Here is a 27,099-nt window from a genome sequence, read left to right as displayed (position 1 = left end):
CAGAGGCCTGTTACCTTGGGGCGTGGCCATCCTCAGGATGCCTCAGTGACCCCAGACATCCCCCTTGGGTGGGCATGCTCCCATCATTCCAGGCATGAGGCTTCCAGTCCCTTCTAGCCAGGCCACCCCATGATTCACTAGGGATTAGGGGCAGGGGCTTAGCTCTAGACAGTGGGGAACGTCGTTCTTCAGGTTGAAGCCCACGAGGCACTGTGCAGGCGGCAGCATCACACACCGCAGTAAGGAAAGGAGCCACCTGCACTGCTTGCCTTAGACATGCCGGGACTCTGGGAGACCTAAGCTCGATGACGAGGATATGACTAGTAGGACAGAGAGGACATAACATTAGACATGATGAACTTCCTGCAAGAGGTTCTGGGACAGGCTTTGATGCAGCACAGCTGAGAGGCAGGGATGGCCAAGGGGACCTGAAGACAAGGCCTGATGGACACCATACACTTTTGGCCAGTGCATCTTGGACGAGTCAACAGAGCTAGTCCCATCACTCTCTCTGCTTCCTCACAGCCAAACCCACCAACTGGATAGAGGGTACCCAGGCAGTGCTTCGAGCCAAGAAGGGGCAGGATGACAAGGTCCTGGTGGCCACCTGCACCTCAGCCAATGGGAAGCCTCCCAGTGTGGTATCTTGGGAAACTCGGCTAAAAGGCGAGGCAGAGTATCAAGAGATCCGGAACCCCAACGGCACGGTGACGGTCATTAGCCGCTACCCGCCTGGTGCCCAGCAGGGAAGCCCACCAGCAGTCCTTGGCCTGCATCGTCAACTACCACATGGACCGCTTCAAGGAAAGCCTCACTCTCAATGTGCAGTGTGAGCAGGGCTGGCTGCCAGGGGCCTCCTGGGGTGGGCGCCACTGTCCCTCCTCCCTCCTCCTCTCCTTTCTCCTCCCTTTCTCTTTCTGGGGGTACTTTCTTCTCCCCTCGTGTCTCCCCCATCTCCTCCCTTTGTTCATTTTCTCTCCTCCTTCCGTGTCCCCCTCCTGTTTCCATTCCGGGGCTCTGTGATCGCCACCCTCCCTCCCACACTTCCCTCTCTCCTGGCTGTTTCCATGCCACTGCTCCTTCCATCCCTTCCTGGCTGAAGCTCCCTTGTTGTAAGTCCCCCTCTCCTGACCTCACCCTCTTCAAACATCCCTTGCCCCACAGATGAGCCCGAGGTAACCATTGAGGGGTTTGATGGCAACTGGTACCTGCAGCGGATGGATGTGAAGCTCACCTGCAAAGCTGACGCTAACCCCCCAGCCACTGAGTACCACTGGACCACGTAAGTGCTGCAGGGCTGGCCAGTCACCTTGGAAGACGGCTGGCTGGACCACGGGTGATGGGGGGCAACCACCCTACCTCCAGGAGCCTTAGACAGGGAAGAAATTAGGGTCTGGGCTCAGTGAGAAGCGGGGCCATGAGAGAAACCCCCACCGCCAACACACACATATACATTACGTCCGTGTGTGACAGTGTCAGGGTCAGTGGAACAAGCCATTCTGCCAGAGGGTTTCCCTTGTGATCTGCTTCCCTCCCTCTTCCTAATAAAGAGTTCTGTCATTTTCCTTTGGTGATTCAGCCTGAGTCACTCCAACCCCAACCCCCCAGTATTTATTTTTATCGAGGTGTCCCCCGGGAGGCCGGTGTTCTGGAGCATCTCAGCTCTGTCTTTGTTCCTATGCCTTCTCTCTGGCACCCCCAGATTCTTGGGGAGGAGGCAGCAGCCAGCCCAGAACGCCTGTGCTCATGGAGCACGTGCCCTGCGGCCCGCCATCGCCTTCTTGGCCTCACGGTCTTCACCTTGACCTTGAAGGGTCCTGTCTCCCCTCCAGCCGGCTCAGACAGCTGGGGCCAAGGCTCTTCCCAGAGAAGAGCTGGATGGAACACACACAAAGACAGGAACGTGGGGAACCAAGGAGAAGGTTGATATGGGTGGCCAGGAGACAGCTGCCCAGAAGGAGTCTGTCCCCTTTTTCTGGGGGGCAGAGGGCACTGGTGTGCCCCACCTGTGATCCTCCACTTCCTGGAGTAAATAGTGCTTCTGAAGGTGTGAGTGGGCAGAGCCTGCTGGCCGGGTTCAGCTCTGAGGACCCAGGAACTGGTAGGTTCAACAGAATAGCTTTGTGGCCGCGGGGGTCAGGAGGAAGGAAGAAGAGCCCTTGTCTTTGGCAAATTTGCAAGTCACTTCCCCCATGAAAAAGTCCTGTGACATTCCCAACAAAAACACAAAGTAGTGGAATGGAACATACTTCCTATCTCATTACCCGAGTGGCTTGCCCAGGGCTTTTGCCCCAGTGGTTCTACTTTAGGTTCTCCTAAAGTAGAACCAAGGCATCTGTATTATTATTATTATTATTATTATTATTATTATTATTATTATTTTGAGACGGAGTTTCACTCTGTCACCCAGGCTGGAATATGGTGGCACAATCTTGGCTCACTGCAACCTCCACCTCCCAGGTTCAAGCAATTCTTCTGCCTCACCCTCCCAAGTAGCTGGGACTACAGGTGTGCACCACCACGCCCAGCTAATTTTTGTACTTTTAGTAGAGACGGGGTTTCACCATATTGGCCAGGCTGGTCTCAAACTCCTGACCGCATGATCCACCCACCACCTCGGTCTCCCAAAGTGCTGGGATTACAGACGTGAGCCACCACGCCGGGCTGGCATCTGCATTATTAACCAGCTGCCAAGGAAACCAAGGACCAACAACCATGAGACGTGAATAGAAAGCTAGAAAGAGCGCTTTACCAGGAGTCCCGAGATTTGGCTGCAGCTCCCATGCTGCTGCCTGTCAGCTGTGGTTCCCTGGCCTTGAACCTCAGGTTTCATCTGTTAAGTGGGACCAGCACCTACTTAGCCTGCCTATATTCCCATATTATGATCAAATATGAAAAGCTGAATAATATAAAACTACTAAGTGAAAGAGATTGTTAGTATTATTTTTCTTCCTTCCAAGACAGATCCTACCACACAAGCTCAGCAAAAGGTCTAGAGGGCCTGGAGCCAAGTGGGTGACCCAGGAACAGCTTCTTCTTGAGGCTGGAGAGTCATAACCCTACGCGTGTCTCCCAATTCCCACAGGCTGAATGGCTCTCTCCCCAAGGGTGTGGAGGCCCAGAACAGAACCCTCTTCTTCAAGGGACCCATCAGCTATAGCCTGGCAGGGACCTACATCTGTGAGGCCACCAACCCCATCGGCACACGCTCAGGCCAGGTGGAGGTCAATATCACAGGTAGGAAGCTCCCCAGCCTCTCTGCACCCACGGTTCCTTCGCCACCTGCATCCCTCAACTTTGGGCGGTGCCACTGTAGGAAGATTATCTCCTTTTCCAGCTTCTCTACTTCTCCCTTGAGCTCTGGCCATTGGTTTTGCTTTGCTTTTCTCTTTCTTTCATTTAAGGGCATAAATGAGACAGTCACGGTGACCCCCAATCAGAAAGGGGCAGGAGGAAGGCTCCGGGAGGGAAGAAGGAAGTGCTGTTTACAGCAGTGCTGTTTTGGGGGCCAACAGAGCCTGCCCATGGATCTGCTAGCAGCACACACCATGGGATGCTGGCGTAGTGGGGATAGGTTTGCAGGTGGAGCTCATCTCCTCCAAGGTCTGCACCTGTGGTTGAAGACCTCTTCGTGAGCCAGAAAGTGAGGCTTACCTCAAGCAGGGAGACTGGAGAGAAAGCGAAGATGTAGCCCAAAGCCATAGTGCTTTGTGTGCCCTGCAACTGAGCTCTCCCTGCAGCTTTCTGTCGACTTACCTATCTGGGCAAAGGGAAGACAAGGGTTAGGATGTTCTGAGGAGAGACTTCACCTGGGACATGAAAGGAGCATGGGCTTGATGTCAGACAGCTGTGACCCTGGACAGACCCTCATCTGTAAAACGGGGACAGTATGATGTGCCTTGAAGGGCTGTTGTCAGAATTCTACATGATGTAGGTCAAGTACCTAGCACAGATCAGTCTGTCAATAAATTGCCAATGCTCCATGATTATTACCCTGACCTCCATCATTATCATTATTATTAATGGAAGCATCAAAACAGGTCCACACAGGGGTAAACTGCCAGCACAACTTCACATGGGGAGTGTCTTTTACAGTGGACCTAGGCTAGCTGCAGGGTGGCAAAGGGACAGAGGGCCTTAAAAGAGTAAGTGGTGTCCCACTGTGACTGAGATATAGGAAGTAACGTGCTCAGGGACACACAAGACTGGTCGGCAGTTCCTGGGCTCCAGCCACAAAGCTTGGGCAAGCCATGACAATTCATGAGCTCTGAGCCAGTGTCTCTGGAGTGGGAGACCTCATTTGTGGGTACATTTAGGGCACAGTTGCAGAAAGAGCCATGTGAAGTTGTCCAGGGTCCACGCCTACCTGTCCCCAGAGCCGTTCTGTCCCCTCTCACCCAGGGGCGGCAGTGTGGAGCCACTTGCTGTTGTCTGCAATCCCTGGCCTTGGCCCTGAGACTGGTCGTATGAGGAGGAGCATCAGGGTTGGAGCCTGGGGAAAGCTGGGGGGTTCCCACGGGTTGGCAGGCGGAAGGGGCTGGTGTCACACACTTCTCCCCAGCGGGGAAAGTCCGAGTAGAGCTCAAAAGGAGCCTCAGGGTTACCCAAGCTCCAGCCCTGAAATACTGGGGGAGTCCAGGGGGAGGTGGGAAGGGCAGGGCCTGTGTTCCATGTGGAGTGGCCCTAGAGAACATGACCACCCCTCAGGGAGGCACTGTCACACGGGGGACAGCACAGACCTGGCCTGAGTGTTCACACACTGGCTCTTCCTAGCTGTGTGGCCTTGAGCAAGTTCTTCACCTCTCTGAGCCTCAGCTTCCTAACCTCTAATGCGGAGATACTCACACTTGTCTCAGGCCTCTTACGATCATGCAGTACTCACTGCGCAGCGATACCTTCCCCTGATGGTGGGCTATTAACACGTGAGGGGTGTGGGCTGGGGGCAGGGGGGCCAGGCCACCTAGGGTCCCAGCTGGAAGAGGGACACAACATGGCTCTTGCTGACAGCCCCGTTAGGCAGGAGCCAGGAACGCATGGCACTCACTGAATCATTGATAGGCCCAGGAGCTGAGTGGCTGGTCTCCCTCGGACCGGACTCTCAGCCCCCTCCGGAGGACTCAGGGAGGTGGCCTGAGCCTTCTCAGGGCTGTGTGTTCTTGTGCTCTCAGGCAATTTCCAAGCAGCAGCTGACCTCACCACCCTCCATCCCACATCGGCCAGTGCCTGCCACATTCTCTGGGGAGCCCACCCTGCAGGGCACAGCCATGCCCTTGCTCTAAGCCCCACTGGTCCAGAGGGGATGCATGAGTGAGAGGGATAAGTGGAAATTTAATTTTTCATTCTGGCCATTCGTTCAGGTAATAACTTTGCCCTGGGCGCATCTGGAAAGGGAAATGAGGAGTGACTGGGGCAGGGCAGAAGGTGGGCAGCAGGGGGTGTGCTGAAGGGACACACGTGTGCAGAACACGTGTGTGCTGGGCCACTGCACACCTGCGCAGACTCGCTTTGGCACGGCTTCTTGGGGCCCTGGGCCCCCAAGGAGGGAGCACTGAGTGGTTGCTGGGAGATGAGTGAGTAGGCTGGGCTGGAGGGCGGGGCGCCCAGGCCAGGGAAGCATGGGAAGGAAAATGGCTGGAGCAGAGTGGGCAGGGAGGAAGAAGCAAGGCCTTCTCTCTGTTGGCCACAGGGAGTCTCTGAAGGGCTCTCAGCCAGGAAGCACCATGGTGAGGTGTGTGGGTTAGACTGAGCATTCAGGGGGTTGCATGGATGACACCAGGACACCGGTTAGGAGCTGCCACCATGAGTGCGTCCCTAGTGGGAAACAACAGGCCCAGGCTGTGGCTGTGGTGATGGGGACACTGAGGAGATGGACCCGACAGAATCTGTGTGTGCTTCTGTGGGCTCAGGCCCCAGAGAAGCCCCTTTTAGAGGCTCTTATACAGAGGAGCAGTTTCATGGGGTGGGCCCAGTGGTGACAAAATGAAGCTCCCTCCCTTCTCCCTCTGGGGTAATGACAAGGCGGGGAGAGGCCCAGGGTGCAGCCTCAACCAGACTGAAAAAAGCAAATGAGGCAGGCTCTATCCCTGTGGGTGTCAGGAGGAGGCGGGCCGGGCCTCTCCAGCTGGGACCCAGCCTCTCGCCACTGCCAAGAGCAGGGCAGGGAGGCTGCCAGGGTGTAGGATGTCCGTCCCCACTCCCATCCCAGGGTGCAGGGCGTCTGTCCCAACTCACATTTCCAGTGAAGCCCGGGCTCAGCCCTTGCGGGTGAGGATCACAGTCTGCCCGTCAGGCCTGGAGTTCTTCAGACCCAGAGCTGTGGGCCTTGAAGGCCAGTGTCCTGGAAGGGAGGCGGGTGTGAGCCTGCGAGTGTGCTTGTCCAGCCATGGCATGGACATGTGTCTCTGGGCGTGTAAATGTGAACCAGTGTGAGCAGGCTCCGGCTGCATGCTGAGTGTGCACGTGGGAGCCTGTGGCTGTGCCGTGGCAACGTGCCATTCTCTGAGCCGGCGAATGGCAGTGTGTTGGGAGGTCTGAGAAGGCAGCTGCATCCGTGCCTCTGGGAGGATTCGGTTCTCCCCCAGCTTGCTGAGGCCCTGCCTGACGGTCTGACACGAGGCACAGCTGCCGCAGCTGCAGATGGACAAAAGGGCTTCCCAGAGGTGGACCCCAGGCCTCCCCACTCTCCCTGTGGCTGGCTGCACTGCATGCCGGGAGTGTAGCTCTTGCAGCTTCCGGGCCTAATCTGATGCCAGAGCATTTCCTGCCTGAGGAAGCACCAGGCATTGGTTTTGGAGGCAAACCCAAACATTCTCTTTGACCCCAGACCTCCAGATCCTAGATCCAGACTGTAAGCCCTAACACGTCACTGTACCTCAGATCTATCCAAAGCCCCCAGCACCAGCCTACCCACCTCAGGGAACCAGGACCCCAAAGCCATGCAGAACCCCCACTTCCCCACTGTCCTGACCAGCCAGGGACCCCAGAAGAGAAGCTACAACCCTTCGGGAATGGGGACAAGCTGCTCCCTTTGTAAGAGGATGTGAGGGAGGCTGGCTGGGCCCCCGCCAGCAAACATAAATGACCCCGCGGCCTGGCTCTTCTCTCTTCTCCCAGCTGCGGCCCTTGCAGCTCTGCTCCTGGCACAGAGACAGGAGCTACTGGCTGAGTGTCACAGCTGGAGAGGTGGAGGGGGAGGGGAGGACGCTCCACTCCACCCCAGACAGCCCCTTCTGCTTGCAAATGAGTTAGGTCCCCACGCTTCTCCTTTCTTCTCTCCCTCGCTCAGTATCCTCACTCGAAAGTCTTTGATGCTGGAAGGTCATCCCAGCCATTCTGCTGCTGCTACACAGGCCCAGCCCTAAAGTAGCCAAAATAACCAGGGTTCTATTTGATCCCAAAAGATCCCCAGGAAAGAGTAAACCTCCTTAGAACTTGGGGAAAAAAGTTGGCCAGGTGCAGTGGCTCACACCTGTAATCCCAGCACTTCGGGAGGCCGAGGTGGGCAGATCACTTGAGATCAGGAGTTCGAGACCAGCTTGGCCAACATTGTGAAGCCCCGTCTCTACAAAATATTAGCCGGGTGTGGCAGTGCATGCCTGTAGTCCCAGCTACTCAGGAGGCTGAGGCACAAGAATTGCTTGAGCCTGGGAGGCAGAGGTTGAAGTGAGCCGAGATCGCTCTACTGCACTCCAGCCCAGGCGATGGAACCAGACTCTGTCTCAAAAAAAAAAAAAAAGAAGAAAAGGACTTAGGAAAAAAAATTAAGCAGAAGTCCTGAAGGAGAAAAAAACCTAGCATAATCTGGTCCCAAGCCACCACACCACTCCTCCTGTCACCCACTCCAGAGAAACAAGGTCCTAGTGGGCCCTGTGCAGGTTTATCTGAGTCTCCCCTGAATACTTGCTCCACCTAGAACAAGGCTCATCTCTAAGACATAATCTTGCCATTGTAGAATTCATTCTGTCATTCAACAAATATTTCTTGAACACTGGCCACGTGATAGGCAATCTAGGTGCTTGGTATAAATCCATGAGCAAAACAGACAAGAAGTCCCTATCCTGGTGGAGCTTATGTTTTTGCATAGGAGGAAAGACAATAGATAAAATACATTTTTAAAAAATACGTAGCCTGGGCGCGGTGGCTCACGCCTGTAATCCCAACACTTTGGGAGGCTGAGGCGGGTAGATCATCTGAGGTCAGGAGTTTGAGACTAGCCTGGCCAACATGGTGAAACTCCGTCTCTACTAAAAATACAAACATTAGCCAGGCGTGTGGCACATGCCTGTCATCCCAGCTACTCAGGAGGCTGAGGCAGGAGAATCGCTTGAACCCGGGAGGCGGAGGTTGCAGTGAGCCAAGATGGCGCCACTGCACTCCAGCCTGGGCGACAGAGTGAGATTCCATCTCAAAAAAAAAAAAAAAGTAGTAATTTTGAAGGTGAAATTGAGGAGGAAAAAAAAAAGAGCAGGGTAAGGGGATCCCAAGTGCTGTGGACCACACAGGTGGAATGGGCTTATGAGCTGCAGTTTTAAATAGGGTAGTTGGGGAAGGTCTTGATGAGAAGGGGCTGTTTGAGCTGGGTCCCAAAGGAGGTAAAGGAGAGAACCTGGGGCCCCTGGGGAAGTGGCTTCCCGGGGGCAGAGCAGCCTGTGCAGTGTGTGCCAGGAGTGGGGCAAGCCTGCAGGAAACAGGAACAGATGACTTCAGAGGTGGGGCGGGGCATAGGGCACACAGAGCATGTTAAGGCTCTAGGGAGACTCATTGGAGGGCTCTGAGCAGATGTGACTTACACTTTAACAGGATTTGTCTGGCTGCTGTGTGGAAAACAGTCCACAGAGGGAAAGGGTGGAATCAGGAAAGCAGTTAGGCAGCCATTGCAGTCAATAATCCAGATGAGAGATGAGGGTATCTTGGATCAGGGTGGTAGTGATGGAGATGGTGAGAAGAGGTCAGGTTCAAGGTGCATTTTTTTTTTTTTTTTGAGATGGAGTCTTGCACTGTTGCCCAGGCGGGAGTGCAATGGCACAAACTGGGCTTACCGCAACCTCCACCTCCCAGGCTCAAGCAATTCTCCTGCCTCAGCCTCCCAAGTAGCTGGGATTACAGGCACCCATCACTGCACCCGGCGAATTTTTGTATTTTTAGTAGAGATGAGGTTTCACCATGTTGATCAGGCTAGTCTTGAACTCCTGACCTTAGGTGATCCATCCACCTAGGCCTCCCAAAGTGCTGGAATTACAGGCATGAGCCACTGTGCCCAGCCTGCATTTTCAATTATAACTTACAAACTACTTGGGATACCAGTCATTCTTGTGAAACAGATAAGACCGTACACTCTACCATACTGCAATGATGTGACTTGAGAGGTCCAGAAAATTCAAACTAGTTGAGGAAAATGTAGGAGAGCTTTATTTTTTATTGGGTCTCTGCTGTTGAAGAAAGCACAAAAGTAACAATAGTGAACTTATAAACTACTGCAACACACTGAAATGAGTCAATCCCAAATGATCATGAGGCTGCCACTTCCTCAAACCCTGTCCTCATTCCTGCAGAAGAGAAGAACTTTAACCATTTGAAAACTGGCAGAAGGACCACAGGCAGGCATGGTAAATTCTAATTTGCATTTATTTGCAATTTATACAGGCTTTACTATGCTATGTCAGTATGTGATTAATGGAATGACCTTAGCAATTGTTGCAACCAGAATGAGAGGTGCAGACCATTAGTACATACAAATTCGAAAGAGAAAAAGATCATGGTAAACTGGAGAAGAGAAGGCTCCTGAAGAAGGGGCTGGAGAAGTGCAATAGGCAGGGAGGGACGATGAGGAAAGGCATTCCTGGCGGGGCAGACTGCATGTATAAAGGCTTGTAGTAAGGAATCAACTTGGATAACAAGGACAGCAAGGAAGGTGAGTTGACCAAACCCAAGGTAAGGTTGCATGATGGAAGCTTTGAAGGCCAGACTGCACAGCCCAACAGGCAGCTGGGGAGCCATTGCTGATCTTTGAGAAAGGGAGTGGTTGTGTCTACACAGTGAAGATTAACCTGGTGACTGTGGGTGGGGTGACTCAAGGCAGGCAGAGGCAAAACAAAAGTGGGAGATTTAGGAATTGACCACGGCAGTAAAACCTGGCATAAGTTGCATGGTGGTGGCAGTGGAGACGGGGAGTTGTGTCGAATGGAGAGGGTTTGGAAGGAAGACGGCAAACCGGGTTGGTACAGACGGGTTTTGAAGTGGTGCTGAGAATTACAAATGAGGATGTGCTAGAGGTCAGGTTTCTAATGTGTCTGCCTAGAAGACAGTGATATGAGACTGTCTTGGAGGCAGGAGGTATGGGGTTCATGCTCCAGTATGTTGGGAAACATGGCATTTGACGTGTCCCTCTAATAGTTCACAGTGTGCATGAGAAGGTAACAGGCTCTGATGCTTTGTCTAAGCCAACATTTCGACCCCCGTATTTTTGCTGGCCCTTTGAGCCAATGGTTTGAGGTTCCATGGGCCACAGTTCGGGAGATGCTATGGAGATACAGTCCCAGAGTTGGGCGAGAACTATGTACCCTAAATAATTTGGAGAGCCAGCAGGATAAGGGTGACTCCAGAAGCTGATACTAGTCTGTCACTAGGAAAGAAAGCAGAGTCAGGGCTGAGGGTCCCAGGACAAAGCATCCAGCGAGACAGCTGGAGCAGAGAGAAGGAGCAACACAGCCGGAGATAGCACTCAGAGAGGAAAGCCGAGGACCACAGAATCTTGTATTGGAAGGAAAGGGACATGTTTCAGAAAAATGGCAGCTCCCTCCATCTGGATGCTGCGTTATCCTCCTGGCCTCTCCAAGTCCAGCCTCCTCCAAGAAGCCTTCTCTAATGCCAAGACACACCACCTCGTTCCCCTGCACCCTGCACTTCCCTGCCAGTTCCCTTAACATCTGCACGTGCTGTCTCTGAGTGTCCTTTGCTTCCCCGGCAAGGCTGTGAGTTTCTCGTCTCCCATGACTAGCAGGATAGATGCTCAGTATGTTTGCTGATTGGAGGGATGGTTGAAGAGAGGAAGGCAGGTGTAGACAGGAGAGATCATTCAGATCGGAGTCAGAACTGAGGCGGGGCAGGCAGGCTGAGTACGGAGGAGGCTAGGTTCTTCCCAGCTGCCTCTGGGGTACCCCTGGTGGAGGCTGCTCCCACCTCGTGGGGAGCAGTTGTGGGGCCCTTTTGAGAGCGGTAAACCGATGGGACCTGGTGAGCAGGGAGACGCTTGAGGTTCCAGGGAGGCTGCTGCGGAGACAGGCGGTCAGGACGAAGATCCCATTAATATGTACTGGGCAGCTGCTGGCTTACCTGCACCGAGGATGGTGGTGGCAGGTGGGGAGTGGGGTCCTCCATGGCGGTGTTCCTTTGCCAGCGCTCACATGTACAGGAGCCCCTGGGCGGTCCCAGCTCAGCCACGTGACCTTGGATGAGTAAGTGGCCTCCCTTCCTTGAGCCCTGTGTTTTCGTCAGCCCTTCCAGCCCAAATTCCTGGAAGGCCTTTCCTCTTTCCTAGAATCTCCACCCTGCTGCGGCCTGCCGAGTGGGACAGCACCCCACACATGCCCCGGGAGGAGCATGATTCCCATGGAGTGAGAGATACTGAATCAGAGAGTGAGCAGGCAGCAGTATACCGGCAAACTGGCCCTTTACGTGGGCCTGGAGCGAGGAGGCCCTGGAGTGAGGAGGGCCTGAGCGGCTGAGGTCAGCCTTCTGGGCTTGCCCTAGACCCGCAGCCTAGTGCCTCTGACTGAGGCCAGCTATGGTCTCCGGTGCCACCCTGTGGTGGTGCCAGGAACCGTTTCCCTTAGCCTCACCTCAGGGCCTCTTTGGCCTGTGGAATGGCCCTGGTTTCAGCCACCTTCCCAGGCCCTGTAAGGCAAGGGAAGGGGGAGTGTTGGCCAAATAACGGTACTGTGGCCCGGCCCCACTGGCACAGAAAGCCACCCGTCCAGCCTTCTCTCCCATCCCACCTGCTTCCTTTCTCTTCTTTTCACCTTTCCTGCCTCCTTGTTTCGGCTGTGTCCACTGAGCATACAGATTTGCCCATTCACGTTCATCATGTCAGCACAGGTGTGCGGGCCCTCCCGGCATGTGCTCTCTGAGTGACAGGCTTGCTATGATGGCAAGGGTGCGTGCCTGTGCCTGTGCCCACTTGCGTGTACTCGACATTGCCACACACGCACACACGCACGTGCTTTCACCCCCATTTCTGCCGTCCTTGCGCTGTGCTCGTGCCCTGCCATGCTGGTGTCTTACACTTATAACCCAGGCTGGCAGCACTGCCAGGCCCCCACCTTGCCCTGCAGGCCCAGACCACAGCCAAGAACCACAGCCCTGGTTTCTGGCACCTTGGCAGCTGATTGGCACTCACGGGGCATCTCCTGAGCCAGTGCCTGGGAACCTGTTTTCCCTGTGCCCTGCAGGCAGACAAAATCAGGTGCAGAACACCTAGGTGGCTCCTGGTTCTGGGTCTTGGAAGCCAAGGCGATGGGGTTGGGACACAGTGACTGCCAGGTGTCTGGCAGAGGGGTATCGGTGACATTTGTGCACGTTCTATGTGCAGGAAAAGCAACGTTGCATTATTGCTGGGTGACCTCAGGCAAGTTATTTAACCTCTGCAAGCCTCTGCTCCTCGGATATCCAATGAGAATGAATGGCATACCTCCTCAGGGTTGTGGCAGTGAATGGCCACATCGAGTGGACAGTGTGCTGAAGCTGGCAGTAGCACATGTGTCTCACTGGACCATGAGTGGGGATTCAGCTGGGCCAGCACTACACCAAGGACAGTGGGGATGGAAGGCCCTCGTGCTGTGGGTACTGCCTTCTGCCTCTCCTCTTGCCTGTCTCACTCCAGCTACCAACGCTGCGGCATGTTAGGGCTCCAGGAAGGGTGGGGTGCTGCGGGGCCTCGAACTGGAGCTGCTCAAACCTGGGGTGCAGACAGCCTGTCCTTCCTGGCCTCTCCTTTCCCTGCCCCCCGCCTCCCTCCCACCCCTTCGACACCCCAGGAGCACACGCTGATGCTGTCCCCTCCATCTCTTTTCCTCACCCAGAATTCCCCTACACCCCGTCTCCTCCCGAACATGGGCGGCGCGCCGGGCCGGTGCCCACGGCCATCATTGGGGGCGTGGCGGGGAGCGTCCTGCTGGTGCTGATTGTGGTCGGCGGGATCGTGGTCGCCCTGCGGCGGCGCCGGCACACCTTCAAGGGTGACTACAGCACCAAGAAGCACGTGTATGGCAACGGCTACAGCAAGGCAGGCATCCCTCAGCACCACCCGCCGATGGCGCAGAACCTGCAGTACCCCGACGACTCGGACGACGAGAAGAAGGCCGGCCCGCTGGGTGGAAGCAGCTATGAGGAGGAGGAAGAGGAGGAGGGCGGTGGAGGGGGCGAGCGCAAGGTGGGCGGCCCCCACCCCAAATATGACGAGGACGCCAAGCGGCCCTACTTCACCGTGGATGAGGCCGAGGCCCGTCAGGACGGCTACGGGGACCGGACTCTGGGCTACCAGTACGACCCTGAGCAGCTGGACTTGGCTGAGAACATGGTTTCTCAGAATGACGGGTCTTTCATTTCCAAGAAGGAGTGGTACGTGTAGCCCCCCTTCCAGAGCCTCTGTCTGTGCCCGCTCCTCCCCAGGCCCTCCCCGCACGCCCCCCACCTCCCACTCCAGGAGCTAAACAGAGACTTGCCCAGCTGCCCAAAACCAGCCCCGAACTCCTGGGGGGTCAGGGGAGCCCAGGGCAGCCACGACTTGGCTTTGTGTTTTATTTCCTCCCTCTCCTCCGCCCTTCCCCATGGTGTTGTGTTCGACTGTGGCTTTAGTGTTACTGTATCTTCCCTTTACGGGCCCCACCCACGGGCCCCACCCGCCTGCCCTCTGTGTAGGGAGCCCTGTTCTCGTCTTGTGTACCTGGGCGTCCCTCCAGGGTTTGGGGAGCCAGCCTCCCCCGCCCCCCAACACTGGAATTTGTTTGTGTTTCTTCACTGGGGGTGGAGGGCTCAGGGGGCTCTAAGAGGGAAAAGCCCCCCACACCCCCAGATGCTGCTCCTCCTCCCGGGGAGAGGGATCCCAACACCCACCAGTGAAAGCTGATGCATCCAGGAGTTTGGACCTTGGGTCTGGACAGCCTGTGTACCCAAAAGGTAGGGGGAGGGGTGCGGCTTCTCCCCAGTTCCCAGGGAGTCTTGTTTGTGAAGCGGGGCCTTGGGCAGTGTTTTCCTGCTGAGGGTGGTTTTGCATTTTTTTTCCTCATTGGCCCACAGAGAGTGGAGTTGGCCTAGCTCTGATGTGTTCCCTCTTTATCCCCAATGTGCGCCCTCCATTAGGGGCTCCAGATGGGCTCCGGCCCACACTTGCTCCTGCCTCTGCTGACACATGCACACACACACACACACACACACACATGCACACACACACACACACACATGCACACACACACACACACATGCACACACATGCACACACACACACACACACATGCACACACACACACACACATGCACACACACACACACACACACATGCACACACTGCTCCTCTCTGCCTGCTCTCCCCTGGGGTCCCATGCCCTGCCCCATCCTGACACTGCCCAAGGCCCACCCATCTATTTCCACCTGGTTCCCCCTTTAAGCTGAGAATGGGGGCAGCCTATAGAAGCTTCCAGAGATGGCTGAGACTGGGCCCTCGGTGCCTCCACCCTAGGATCTCAGGCCCACCCCAAACTGCTTCTTACAGCATGGAGGTTTCTCTGATTTCTCCCTTATCTAGCAACACTTGGTTCTGTTGGCTAGTCAGGGCTGGGATCCCAGGGGGAACCACCTGCAGGAGTCAGAAGTGAAGAAACATCCACACAGAGGGCAGTGGAGAAGGAAGCCCACATGGCAGAAGCTCTGCAAACACAGTCTGAGGGACTGAGGAGTCCATAGGATGCCTCACACACAAAGGCCATTGTCAAAGCCTGGGGCCTGGCAGAAAGTGAGGGGGGTGGGGCCGCTAGGCCACCTCCTGCACAGCCATACCCTGGTCCCCATTCTGGGATGAGGGGAGGGCCTGGGAAAAGCCCTCCCTTTGAGTGCAGATTCCCTTTTTGAATGGGACATTGAGTTCCTATCAGCCACCCCAGACTGGGTCTTCCCATGTATGTAATGGAGGAAGACCCCTCCCAGCCCTCTCTCAGTCCCCCAGCTCAAAGTGCCTCAGTTCCTCCATCTGCTCCCAGATTCCCCGGCACTCTAGACTTTAGACAGGCATGCCCATGGGAAGGACCCTGGGATGGAGAGGCAGGCTTCGCAGCCCTTCATGCCTGCCCACTGGGATCCCAGTTAACTCACCCCAGGGTGTCAGGGGCTCTGCAGGATGGCAAGTGTTGGGGAAGAGGGAGGCAGACCACTCTGTGCCCCACGGGCACTGACCCACCCTGCCATAGGCTTCCTAAGGGAGCCCCCCAGTCCCTCCCCTCCCCTCCCTGGTGCTGCTATTGAACCCCCAGCCAGCTCCATTTCTGCCCTGGCAACCCTGGGCCCAGCAGGTGGGCCATCGTTGTCTGGCCCTCACTGCCCTGGCCCCTGCCCAGGCTGCCCAGTAGCCACGTAGCAGAAGTCTGAAGCCATGCCAGCCCTGGTGCGGCTCTCCCCTCTTCACATTTGGGGTACTGGATGGGGTGAAGTTAGGGGAGAAAATTATGGGGTCTTTCCAGCCACAGGGCAGAGGGAGGTGGAGGAGCTGGGCTGCTTCTCCCTGCAGTATTAGTGTCCTCCATGGCAGGGGACCTTTTCCACATTACATCACTGCGCCATCCCACCTTACACCCCCCTGGCCCCTCTGCTTGGTCCCCTTTTCCCCCAGGCAAGAGGCAATCCCAGGGGCCTGCCTGATAGAGGCATTTCCTGTCCCTGTCTCCTCCTGCATCTCCTTTATCCTGCACTGCCACACCCTATTCCCCATTCTGTGATGGACTTTGAAGGCCCCAAGCCCAGCCAAAGCACTGAGTTCCCCCTTAAGACACCTCCACACCCTCCCTACAAGCAAAGCACAAATTTTGGGGTCCATGTAGCATGGGCCACGTAGGAGGCTCCTGACTTGCCAGGGGCCCAGCCTCAGCATACCCACCGAGCAGCTGCCAGCCTGGGCTGAGCGTGGGCATGAGGCAGGGGTCAGCACTTGGGCCTAGGGATGTGAGGTTTTCTGTGCACCAAGTTTGTGGGAAGGTGGGCACTGCTGCTGGACTCACAGACACAGTCAGCTGGCAAAAGGGAGGTCTACCCCAGCAGAGAGATGAGGACGTTTGGCTTCTCCTTCATGCCCACAGCATGAGCTGAGCTTCTGCTTTGCTGGAAATGAAATAAACTTGGTATTAATTGTGCCAAGGCCTCCCCAGTTGTCATCCTGCCTCTTGTTGCCCTCCCTGTCCTTGCCCCCGCCCCACACCCATGCCCCTGTTTCCTTACAGATTTTGATATTGTTCTAATGTGTAACAACCATCCAAGTCCCCTTTTATCAGAAGGGTCTGAAAAGCAGCAGCATAGAGTAGGTGAACACAGGCCTGCAAGTGCGACCACCTCGGACCTAGCACATGTGCCCACAGAGGACACACTCACACCTCCAACATACCCACGCACAGGTGTGTGTACACACGCACGCGTGCACAGCCAGATGGCCACTCAGCACAGATGTGGCAGAGGGAATGGTCTGATCCTGCTGAAAGCCCTTAAGGAGAAAAAAAGATTTCCCAGTGCCCGGGCTATAAGAGAGCCTCATAGGGGCCCTGTTTCCTGGGCATGTGCCCCCTCTGCCAGCCAACCCCCACGTGCCCAAGTCACTGGTGCAATAACTTTACTGCCTTCGTCAGAGCAGAGAAATTGGGAATTGTGTTAGGTGGGTGTGGGCAGCTCTGCTGAGCCAAGCAGACACGGGTGTCCCCTCCTCTGGGAGGAGGGGAGTGCTCCCAGGCCTCGGGTCCAGACAGAGACCACCAAAGCCTGACTGCCAACAGAAACCCTCTCCTAGTGAGGGGCAGGTGGGGGCACCCCAGGTCCCCACACCCACAGGGAGGCTTCACACACCGCCTACTGCCGGGGATGCCAGGAGGCAGGCCCCTCTGCTGCGGCCCAGGTGGTGAGGGTGCCCAGGCCTCTGCTGCTGCCACCGCTGCCAACACTGCCCAGCTTGCAAGGCCAGGAGGAGCCCCTGTCCCACTTGGTGCTGCTGCTCTTCTGACCCCTGCTGTGAGGAATGGGATCCTTGGTCGAAAAAAATTGGTTTTCCTTTTTTGTATAAATGAAAAGAATCCAGGAGAAGCTGCCACCCTACCCTCCAAGCGTGATGCGCTACCTTGCTTCGGCGTCTTGTCGCCCTTTCCGCCTTTGGTCCGGGGACAGCCCAGCAGATCCTCCTGGTTCTGACCTGGGGGTGTTTACATCACCCCCTTTTACTTGTATTAAAAAAAAAATGATGGGTTGAAAATGTATTGAGGAAAAAAAATGTACTTTTTTATAAATAAAGTGTTTAAAACAAACTGGTTTGCATCCCATCACTGCCCTGTTCCATGGCAGTGGGGACGGGGAAGGGGTGGAGCTGGACGGGGTGGTGCAGAGGGATGGTGAGGGGAAGGGACCCCCACCCTGTGCCCAGGTTCCAGGGTTCCAGAGGAGCAGGGGCCCTGAGGGAGACTGCTCACAGGCTGCTCCAGAACCATCTTCCATGCAAGTGAGAAGACTGTGGACTTTGACGGCAGCATCGTAGATGGAGGGGTGGGCGTCCACAGACAGAGGAAGGCCTTTAAGAAAGTAAGGCCTAAGAGGGCTGGGGGTGCACACAGCAGAGAGGGAGAGCCCTGCACCGGCTGGCGCCTTCCTGGGGGTATGGGTGCCTCCTGCCCCAGACTCCAGTTCCCCTGTCACCCACTCCTGCTGTCCTGTTCCTGCCATGTCCCCTCCTGTGGCTGTTTGGAGACGAAAACCAGCAGTGTCACACCTGCTGTGTTAGGTCCCTGGGGATGGAGAAGAGCTGAGAGCTTTATCCTTTCATCTTCTATTTCGAAGATACTGCCCAGCCCCAGCCCCTGCAAGCTCTCCCTGTGACCCACCCCTCCTGTGTCCCCCATTTCTCTCCAGGGGGCTGGTTGTTTGGAGAGAAGGTCTTCTTGTTCCTTGGTTACCTCCCCACTCTCCCCACCAGCGCCATCTGCTTCCCATCTCCTGGCCTGGAATGCAGGACAAATTGATCCTGGGGGTGGAAGTGGCAGGGGCTTCAGAGACTGCCCCCCTCCCAGCCATCCCTCCGTCACCCCCCGCACCCAGTAGCATCTCCTTTCACTGAAATCCACACCAACGACCCCTGGGAAAGGGAGGGGATAGGAATGATAGAGCCAAGATGGCTGCTTAGCAGAAAACCCTCCTGCCCGTGTGGGCAAGGTCACATCCTCCACACCCAGGACTGGGGCTGGACAGGCAGAAGTAGGCGTGCAGAAGGAGAAGTCAGCAGCTGTTGGCAGCTGGCTGAGCCTCCTCTGGAAGGCCAAACCCAGCATCCTAGGAGGGGCTGTGTTTAGATGTTGATACTCGAATGAGATGCAAATTGGTTGTTTAAGCGGTCACTTCCTCAGTTTTCCAGGCTGTCCGTTTAAGTTAATTTTTAATTTGTGCAGGCAATAAATGCTTAATTACATTATTAATATATTGGAAGAGAGCAGTGGACAGAATGTCCTAATTGGCATTTAACTAGAGTGTTCTGGCAAATTAGCCAAGACTCTCCAGCAGCGGAAGGAGGGCAAGTCGATTAGTCTCAGGCACAACCCCTCTGGACAGAGCTTTGGGCTGGAGAAGCCAGACTCAGTCCCTTCCCCAGGCCTCGGTGCCAGGATGTCCCCTTACAGACATCCCGGCCCAAAGGATACTGGGAGTCCAGGGCCATACTCTTAGTCTTCTAGTCCAGTTGGGCCTTAGAAGAACTTTCTGCTAGGCTGTGGCTCCTTCTGCCCAAACCACAACCCTCGCCTCCATCCCTCCAACACCACCCTCAGCAGAGCAGAGGACCAAAGGCCTGGAAGCAGCACCTGTCTGAGGGTCTAAGGTCCCCCTGGGATGTGTCCACCATATCCCTATCTTGGCTGGTGGGCCCAGGACTAAGCTCCTCTCTGGAGACCGTAGAGGCCTTTCTCTCCATTCCCCTATCCTACCCACTCCTGGTTGCATACGGTTAAGGAGATAAACCTGATGAACTGAAGAATTCATTTATTCATTTACAACACATTTTTGGCCACTCTGGGACTGCAAATCCTGTGACAGCCACACCCAGCATCCCGGCTCTAACAGAATTCAGAACCCTGGGTATCCCCGATTCCAAAATGGCCAGTGCCATCCTTGCCACAGGCTGTCGCAGACTTGTGTGTAAAGTGCTGGGGTAGCACAGGACAGGAGTGGGTCATTGTGTTTGGGAGGGTCTGGAGTGACATTTCACCTGGACCTTGAAGGATGTGTAGGAGTTCTCCAGACAGAGATCTGTTAAGAGTATTTCCGGCAGCCTTGAGAATTTACCATCTTACATTAGTTGTTCTAAAAGAGATCATCTACTCCAACACACTCATTCTGCACATGGAGAACTAAAATCTAGAGAAGAAACTATGACTTGGCCCAAGTGTGCGCCAAACATGCTCAAGGGCACAGCCACATCCTGAGAGCAGCAGGAGGGGAGGAACCCAGGGGAAGGGATGGCACCAGCCTGAATCCTGGGAGGATGCGAGATCTAGTACAAGCTTCTGTTCCCTCTCAAAGCAGCAAGAACCCCCAGTGGGATATAAACTGAGTTTGCAGGATCCCTATTGGTGTTAAGTGGAGCTGTCAGAGTCAGATGGGGCTCATCAGGGAAGACTTCCTGGAAAAGGTTCTATCTGACATGGTTTGAAGAATGAGAAGGACATGGATTGGGTGAGAAAGTTGGAGGAGGAAAGCCCTCTGAACACTGGAGGGGAGCTCCAGCTAGACCTGCTCCTGAAACCGGCACTCTGTACCAGTGCCCACAGCTGGAGGCTCTGCCCCCACATCCTTCAGACACTACGCAGAGCAGCACTATGCAGAGCAGTCCTTGGGTTCTACCCAGATGTTGGCTTCTTGGACCCCAGATCCTATTTTCTCCCCTGGTTTACAGGCTTGATGGCAGAGCCAGACCAAGTCTCTCTCTATGGGGGACTGCGTTTCCACTTCGTATCCCCAGAGCAATTCCCAGATGAGGCGCTGCCGGCAATGTCCTCACCCCAGCCTCCCCTCTGCCAACCACGCCTCCCACAGCACACACACAGCACACACAGACACTCCAGGAGCTGGGGCCTCATCTAATCTGGCCCTTCTGGCAACTTGGCATCCAAGCTCATCTTGAGCTCCATGGAGAAAAGCACAGGGCTGGCTGCCTGGCTTGAGAACCAGCTGTAGGGCATCAATCATCAACATACATCACAGGCCCCACTGAGCGCAGAGAACTTGACTCCGGCTACACTCCAGAATCATCTGGGGATTTTTAAAAATCAGGCCTCGCCCCACACCAATAGGGTCAGAGCCTCTGGGATTGGGATTGGGGCCTAGACAGACTTTTTTTTTTTTTTTTTTGAAATGGGGTCTTGGTTTGTCACCCAGGCTGGAGCGCAGTAGCACAATCACGGCTCACTGCAGCCTCGACCTCCTGGGCTCAAGCAATCCTCTTGCCTCAGCCTCCCAAGTAGGCTACAGGCACTTGCCACCATGCCCAGCTAGTCTTATTTTTATTATTATAATTATTATTATTGGGTAGAGACAGGGGTCTCCCTGTGTTACCCAGGCTAGTCTCAAACTCCTGGCCTCAAGCAATCCTCCCAAGGGGTCTCCCTATGTTACCCAGGCTAGTCTCAAACTCCTGGCCTCAAGCAGTCCTCCCAAAGTGCTGGGATTATAGGTGTGAGCCACTGTGCCTGGTAACAGGCTTTTTTTTTTTTTTAGACAGAGTCTCACTCTATCACCAGGCGGGAGTGCAGTGGTGGGATCTCATCTCACTGTAACCTCCGACTCCCTGGTTCAAGTGATTCTCCTGCCTCAGACTCCCCAGTAGCTGGGACTACAAGCATGCGCCACCACACCCAGCTAATTTTTGTATTTTTGGTACAGACAGGGTTTCACCATGTTGGCCAGGATGGTCTCCATCTCCTGACCTTGTGATCCACCCGCTTCGGCCTCCCAAAGTGCTGGGATTACAGGCGTGATCCACTGCGTCCAGCCCTAACAGGCATATTTTTAATAAGCTACCCAGGAGATTCAAATGGATAGCCAGCGTGGAGGCAGAGGCCACCCCAGGTGTCAGTCCTGAGGAAGAGGTGGGTCTTGAGATAGGAAAATGGGACTGAAGAGGTGGGGAGTTGGGTGATTCTGTGAATTAGCACACATAGGGTTTGAGTGCTGAATAATGCTATTTACTGTTGTCATCATTAATTGTCATCCGTCACTTTCATGTTCATCATCATCGTCACCTGTGAGACTTGGGATCCCAGATGACAGTGACTGCAATGGAGGTCACCACCTGAGGCAAGTAGGGGGCAGGATGGAGCCACACCCATAATCCTCATTAAGCAGGTTTTTGGGGTTTAGACCACCTATGGGCGCTTGGTCCCTGGACATCTTCCAGAAGGGGAAGAGGGATTATGAAAGAGCCCAGGCAGGAGGTCCCATAGGCCCTCTCTGAATGGAGCTCTTTGCTCCATGATGCTGTCAACCTAGGAGAAGTGAATGTGCTTCATGAAGGAAGGTGACGGTTCCCCTATGTCCCTGTTAGGCAGATGAGGGAGGACCCTCTGAGAGAGGCGGAAGGGGAGGGTGGCAGGGCCTGTGCTCTTAAGAGTCCTCCACTCTCTGCCTGAGGACGGGCCCAAAGGTCCCTAACAAAGGCCTCTTCCATTCCACAGTGAGTAAAGACCTCCTTGGGGATGACTGAACCAGGGACCAGCTGGCCAGGGTTCCCCAGCCTGATCTCCTGCTCATGCCCACCATCCCCTCAGTAGCCAGCTCCTTTTCATTTTGCAACACTCCTGGGACCCTCATCCCTGAGAGCCCCTATGGCGTCCAGGGCAAAAAGGGACAGCAAGTAACAGAACGGCACAAGCTGCCTTCCAACCTAGGCTGGCAGCCCCTTGAGGGCCGGGATCTTGTCTTTTTCTTTTTTAATGTGATGCTTCACAAATTTGCATGTCATCTTTGCACAAGGCCATGCTACTTGTCTCTGTATCGTTCCAATTTTAGTACGTGTGCTGCCGAATCAAGCATTGGGATCATGGCTTACTCATCCCCAGTACCCAGCCCAGAGCTAGCACAGAGTGGGTGCTCAACAGAGGCTGAACCAAATTGAACTGATCAAAATGAGAGTCAAAAGAGGCCTTTTAGCTGGGCATGGTGGCTCCTACCTGTAATCCCAACACTTTGGGGACCTGAGGTGGGAGGATCGCTTAAGGCCAGGAGTTTGAAACTAGCCTGAGTGACACAGCAAGACTTGCATCTCTACAAAGAATTAAAAAGTTAGCCAGGTGTGGCGCACACCTGTGGTCCCAGCTACTTAGGAGGCTGAGGTGGGAGGATCGCTTGAGCCCAGAAGTTGGAGGCTGCAGTGAGCTCTAATTGTACCATTGCACCCCAGGATAAGCGACAGAGTGAGATCTTGTGTCTTAAAATAAATAAATCAAAACAAAAGAGACCTTTCAGGTGGTGAAGCCCAATCTTACCCAAGACAGGGGTTTCCCTCCAAATGTGCCCAGCCTCTGGTGCTGGGCAAGTCATTGCCTCTCAAAATAAGCCCTGATGCCACAGGGCTACCCTTCTATGCGGACAAAATTTCCCTCCCCTAAGCTTCACCTGTTGGTCGTCTAGATATTTCCCTGGGAAGCTACACAGAACAACTCCATCTAGCCTTCTTGGGATAGTCCTTCAAATACTGGAAGACGGCTACTCCTCACCAAACCGCTTTTTCAGATATTTAAACCTATGCTATCGTCATCAGGCCACTTAGCAACACAGCTGTTAGGAGCCTGGGCTTCAGAGTCAGGCAAACCTGGGTTCAAGTCTTGACTCCATTAATCAGTAGCTGTGGGAAAGCATTGTCACAATGGCCAGCTCAGAGCAAGCCCTCACACCAACATCAAACAACCCCAGTTGCCTACGGACCAGTCGCAGTGTGGCCGTGTGTGTTCACCAACCACCACAAATGGACCCCTCTGGTGTAGAATGTTTTTTCTTTTATTTTTAGTGTGGGATTTTTGATAGTGGGAGAGGCCATACCTATGTGGAGTTAGGCATTCTATTTCCCATAGACTGTCTGTACCTTCTACTCAATCTTACTGTGAGCCAAAAATTGCTCTTTAAAAAAAAAAAAAGTCTGTTACCCAGGCATGGTGGCTCACGCCTGTAATCCCAGCACTTTGGGAGGCCGAGGTGGGTGGATCACCTGCGGTCAGGAGTTCGAGATCAGCCTGGCCAACATGGTGAAACCCCATCTCTACTAAAAATACAAAAAATTAGCTGGGCGTGGCGGTGGGCACCTGTAATCCCAGTTACTCAGGAAGCTGAGGCAGGAAAATCGCTTAATCCTGGGAAGCAGAGGTTGCAGTGGATCGAGGTCGCACTATTGCACTCCAGCCTTGGCAACAAGAGTGAAACTTAATCTCAAAAATAAAATAAAAAATAAATTTAAGCCTTTTTTTAAAAAGCCCCTGGGCCGGGCGCAGTGACTCACACCTGTAATCCCAGCACTTTGGTAGGCCAAGGTGGGCAGATCACAAGGTCAAGAGTTTGAGACCAGCCTGGCCAATATGATGAAACCCGGTCTCTACTAAAAATACAAAAAATTAGCCGGGTGTGGTGGCGGGCGCCTGTAGTCCCAGCTACTCAGGAGGCTGAGGCAGGAGAATTGCTTGAACTGGGGAGGCGGAGGTTGCAGTGAGCCGAGATTATGCCACTGCACTCCAGGCTGGGTGACTGAGCGAGATTCCGTCTCAAAAAAAATAAAAAAGGTGTTCCTGAAGAAACATACACACACAAACACACACACACACATACACACACAAACACACACACACATTGCCATCTCCTTCCCATTCTGAGGGCCAGGTATTAAATACTGGTCCCTGGAACTGGTCTGACCAGCAGGGGATGGGGGTGGAGGGAAGAGGAATTGTCTGTGTGTCCTCCCTGAACCTGGCCTACCCCCTCTTACACACTAGGCACAGCCAACCCATCTAACCTTAAGAGGTTGGCATGGGACACAGAGGGGCTCAATCCTGGTGGTTAAACTTCTGGGGGCAGGAGGGGTTGGGTGGATGGATGGATGGATGGATGGATGGATGGATGGATGGATATTTGGATGGGCAAGTAAACCTTTGAGTTGTTTTCATGTGTGCCACCTCTAAGCAGATCTTCTTAACTCTGTACTTGGTCTGCCTATTTACTCCCCAAATGTAATTTTCATGCATCTCTGCAATGTTTTATCTTGGTGATGAGGGACAGCATTTCAGCCTGTGGCATTCCTTTTGGATGCTGATTCCATCAGTTCGGTCCACAGCAGACATTTATAGAAAACCTGGTGAAAGGAAAGAGACAGGGCCTTAGAGTTAAACTGACCTTGATTAATCCCTGGTTCCACCACCTATCAGCTCTGCAGAACTTCAGCAAGGTGCCTGCCTTCCCTGAATTTTATTTCTCAATCTATGTGAGTAGACTACTGGGTTGTATAAAGATAGTTCATATATGGAGTAAGGTATTTGTAAAGCAGGTAATAGGGATACTTGCCACCGATGGCTGTAAGGATGAAAGGAGAATTGACTCCTTGTAAAAGCACTCAGCAGAACCCCTAGAACAGACTGAGTGCTCAGCTGCACTGAACTAGCATAGTATTCTTGCTTACTGTTATTTTCACCACTGCATATCTGCCCTAAGCGGGGAAACAGAACTTGTCATGGAAACATCAAGTAGTAAGACACTTGCCAAGTTCCAGGTGGGATCCCAGCTCTGTGCCTTCCTGGCTACGTCGTGAGCACCACTCCCTTATTTTCTCTCTGATTTACATCATCTCGCACCATGACCCACCAGCCTGTGGAGGGGCAGCACGGGTCTGGAGGAACCGGGATGTGCCCCTCAGGGCAGGGTTGGGTTGGGATCCCCGCACTGGGCCACCCTCCTGCAGGGGGCATGAGGCCAGCTGCAGGAACGTGAGGCCACATTCACCCCAGAGCAAAGGCTTCCAGTGCCTTTTACAGTTTCATCCACAGAAATGCCCCAGGAGCCACCTGACATGGGAAGCGAGAGGATGGGTCTCAACAGTGATCATTTTTACTTACCAGGATCCTGTGTAAGGTTTTGGTGCTTTGTTATTTTTCATTTTCAAGCTTTTTTATTGAGGAATACAGTAACAACAGTAAAGCACGTGGTAACAACAGTAAAGCACGCAGATCTTAGGGGTTCAGCTCCATTTGTACACACCCATGTCACCACCCCCGGATCAAGACTGTGAGTCATTCATGCTCCCTCCCAGGCATGACCCCCATTCTGGAACTTCACAGAAATGGAGTCATATCTAGTCTATTCTATACATAGAATAGAATCGAGTATACTATTTTTGCAGCTTTCACTCAACATGATGTCTGTAAACCTCACCCATGAGGTCTGTTGTCCATTGCTGTGTATTATTATCCCAAAGTGTGAAAAGGCCACAGTGTGCATCTCTCTTCTACCATCAGTGGGGATGTGAGCGGTCTCCAGTTTGGGACAATTAGGAATAAAGTTGTTACAAACATTCTTGTACGTAACTTTGGGGCCCATCATCCTCATTTCTGCTGGGAGTGGAACTAGGGTTAGTAGACACAGTCAGTGTTCCAGAGTGACTGTGCCAATGTCGCTCCCACCAACAGCGTATAAGAGTTCCCATGGCTCTGCTTCTCGCCCACTCTTGGTGCCATCCATCCTTTTAGTTTTTAGTCTTTCTGGCAAGGGCATAGTGGTATGTCATTATGATTTAATTTGCATTTCCCCATGACTAAGGATGTTGAGCACTTTTTCATATGACTATCAGAGATGTAGGATTTTGAAAGGTTCCAAGGCTTTTAAAACAGAGTGTTTGAAGGCCCCTGGAGCTCAACAGGAAGGGTTGGTGTGTATCTAGTCAGCCAGGCTGGGGCCCTCTAGGAGAGATCCCTGTTCTGGTGGCTTAGGAGGCACTGGAGAGGCTGGGACAGGATGGGTAGAGCCAGAGAAGGAGGGGGAGGAGATGTGCTCTGGGGGAATCCCAGAGGAACAGGAAGGACAAGCCAGCCATCAGGAAACAGGAGTCCTGAGGCACAACAGAGTGACTGGCATGAGGCCTCGAGGTGTCATGGTGACCACACCGGGTGGGGTTCACTGGAAAACCTTCCTCTGGTCCCCACAATTGATCCTAAGCAATGGAAACTTCCTGAGGGGTTCATGACAAAAAGGACAGGGGACAGTAAGCCACAGCAAATGAGATTTTCCTTGTTGACTATAATGGGTTGGAAGAAAAGGGCAGGTGGTCAGGGCTGGGTGGCAGCTGACGGGAGGGAGGTAATATGCTGGCTAGAGGCCTGGACTAGGAGACAGGGGACTGGGCTCTGCAACCAGCTCTGCCACTTCTCACCAGGTGACCTTGAGCAAGGCCTTGCCTCTCTGATTCCATGACCCCTCTCTGCATATGGAACAAAGAGCCAAGATGGGAGCCTGGCGGCCTCTCCCAAGTTGCTCCTGAAGACAAAGCAGCAGGGCTGGGTAGGAGGTCCACCCCGAAGCTCTTAGACAGCCCTGACAGTGATGAATCACCGCACCCCACTCCATCTCCCTGATCTACTGCAACTGATCCTGAGCCCAGGTGCCTGGGGTGATAGTGGCCAAGGGCAGCTTCCAGAGAAGTCTGGTGAGCAGCAGCTGCAGTGGGAGTGGGGGGATTGGGGTGGGCATGGTCTCATCCCTCACTGTGAGAGTGACCCACTCTGCCTTCCCTGCAGAGAAGAGAAGGAGCTGCCCTTCTAACAAAATAAACAATCCAAGCTCCCATGAGAGGGG

The 27,099-nt window shown here is 54.1% G+C and overlaps 1 protein-coding gene and 1 non-coding gene across 2 annotated transcripts in view; one reads left to right on the top strand and one right to left on the bottom strand.

Annotated features, from left to right (window-relative positions):
- NECTIN1 (nectin cell adhesion molecule 1) overlaps positions 1-17,558 on the top strand; it is a 68,679-nt gene extending 51,121 nt beyond the window's left edge. Inside the window, 5 exon segments of the mRNA XM_008021207.3 lie at positions 526-728; positions 730-829; positions 1,165-1,282; positions 3,086-3,237; positions 13,077-17,558. Coding sequence (XP_008019398.1) covers positions 526-728; positions 730-829; positions 1,165-1,282; positions 3,086-3,237; positions 13,077-13,624 — 1,121 coding nt within the window. The 3' untranslated portion in view covers positions 13,625-17,558.
- Positions 17,559-22,202: 4,644 nt separating this feature from the next.
- On the bottom strand, positions 22,203-22,308 carry LOC119626690 (U6 spliceosomal RNA). The gene has a single exon (XR_005242835.2). It is a non-coding gene; the product is annotated as a U6 spliceosomal RNA (small nuclear RNA).
- Positions 22,309-27,099: the final 4,791 nt, after the last annotated feature.

Source organism: Chlorocebus sabaeus, chromosome 1 (assembly GCF_047675955.1).
Source record: "Chlorocebus sabaeus isolate Y175 chromosome 1, mChlSab1.0.hap1, whole genome shotgun sequence".
NCBI lineage: Eukaryota > Metazoa > Chordata > Mammalia > Primates > Cercopithecidae > Chlorocebus > Chlorocebus sabaeus.
This window is presented reverse-complemented; position numbering and strand designations above follow the sequence as displayed.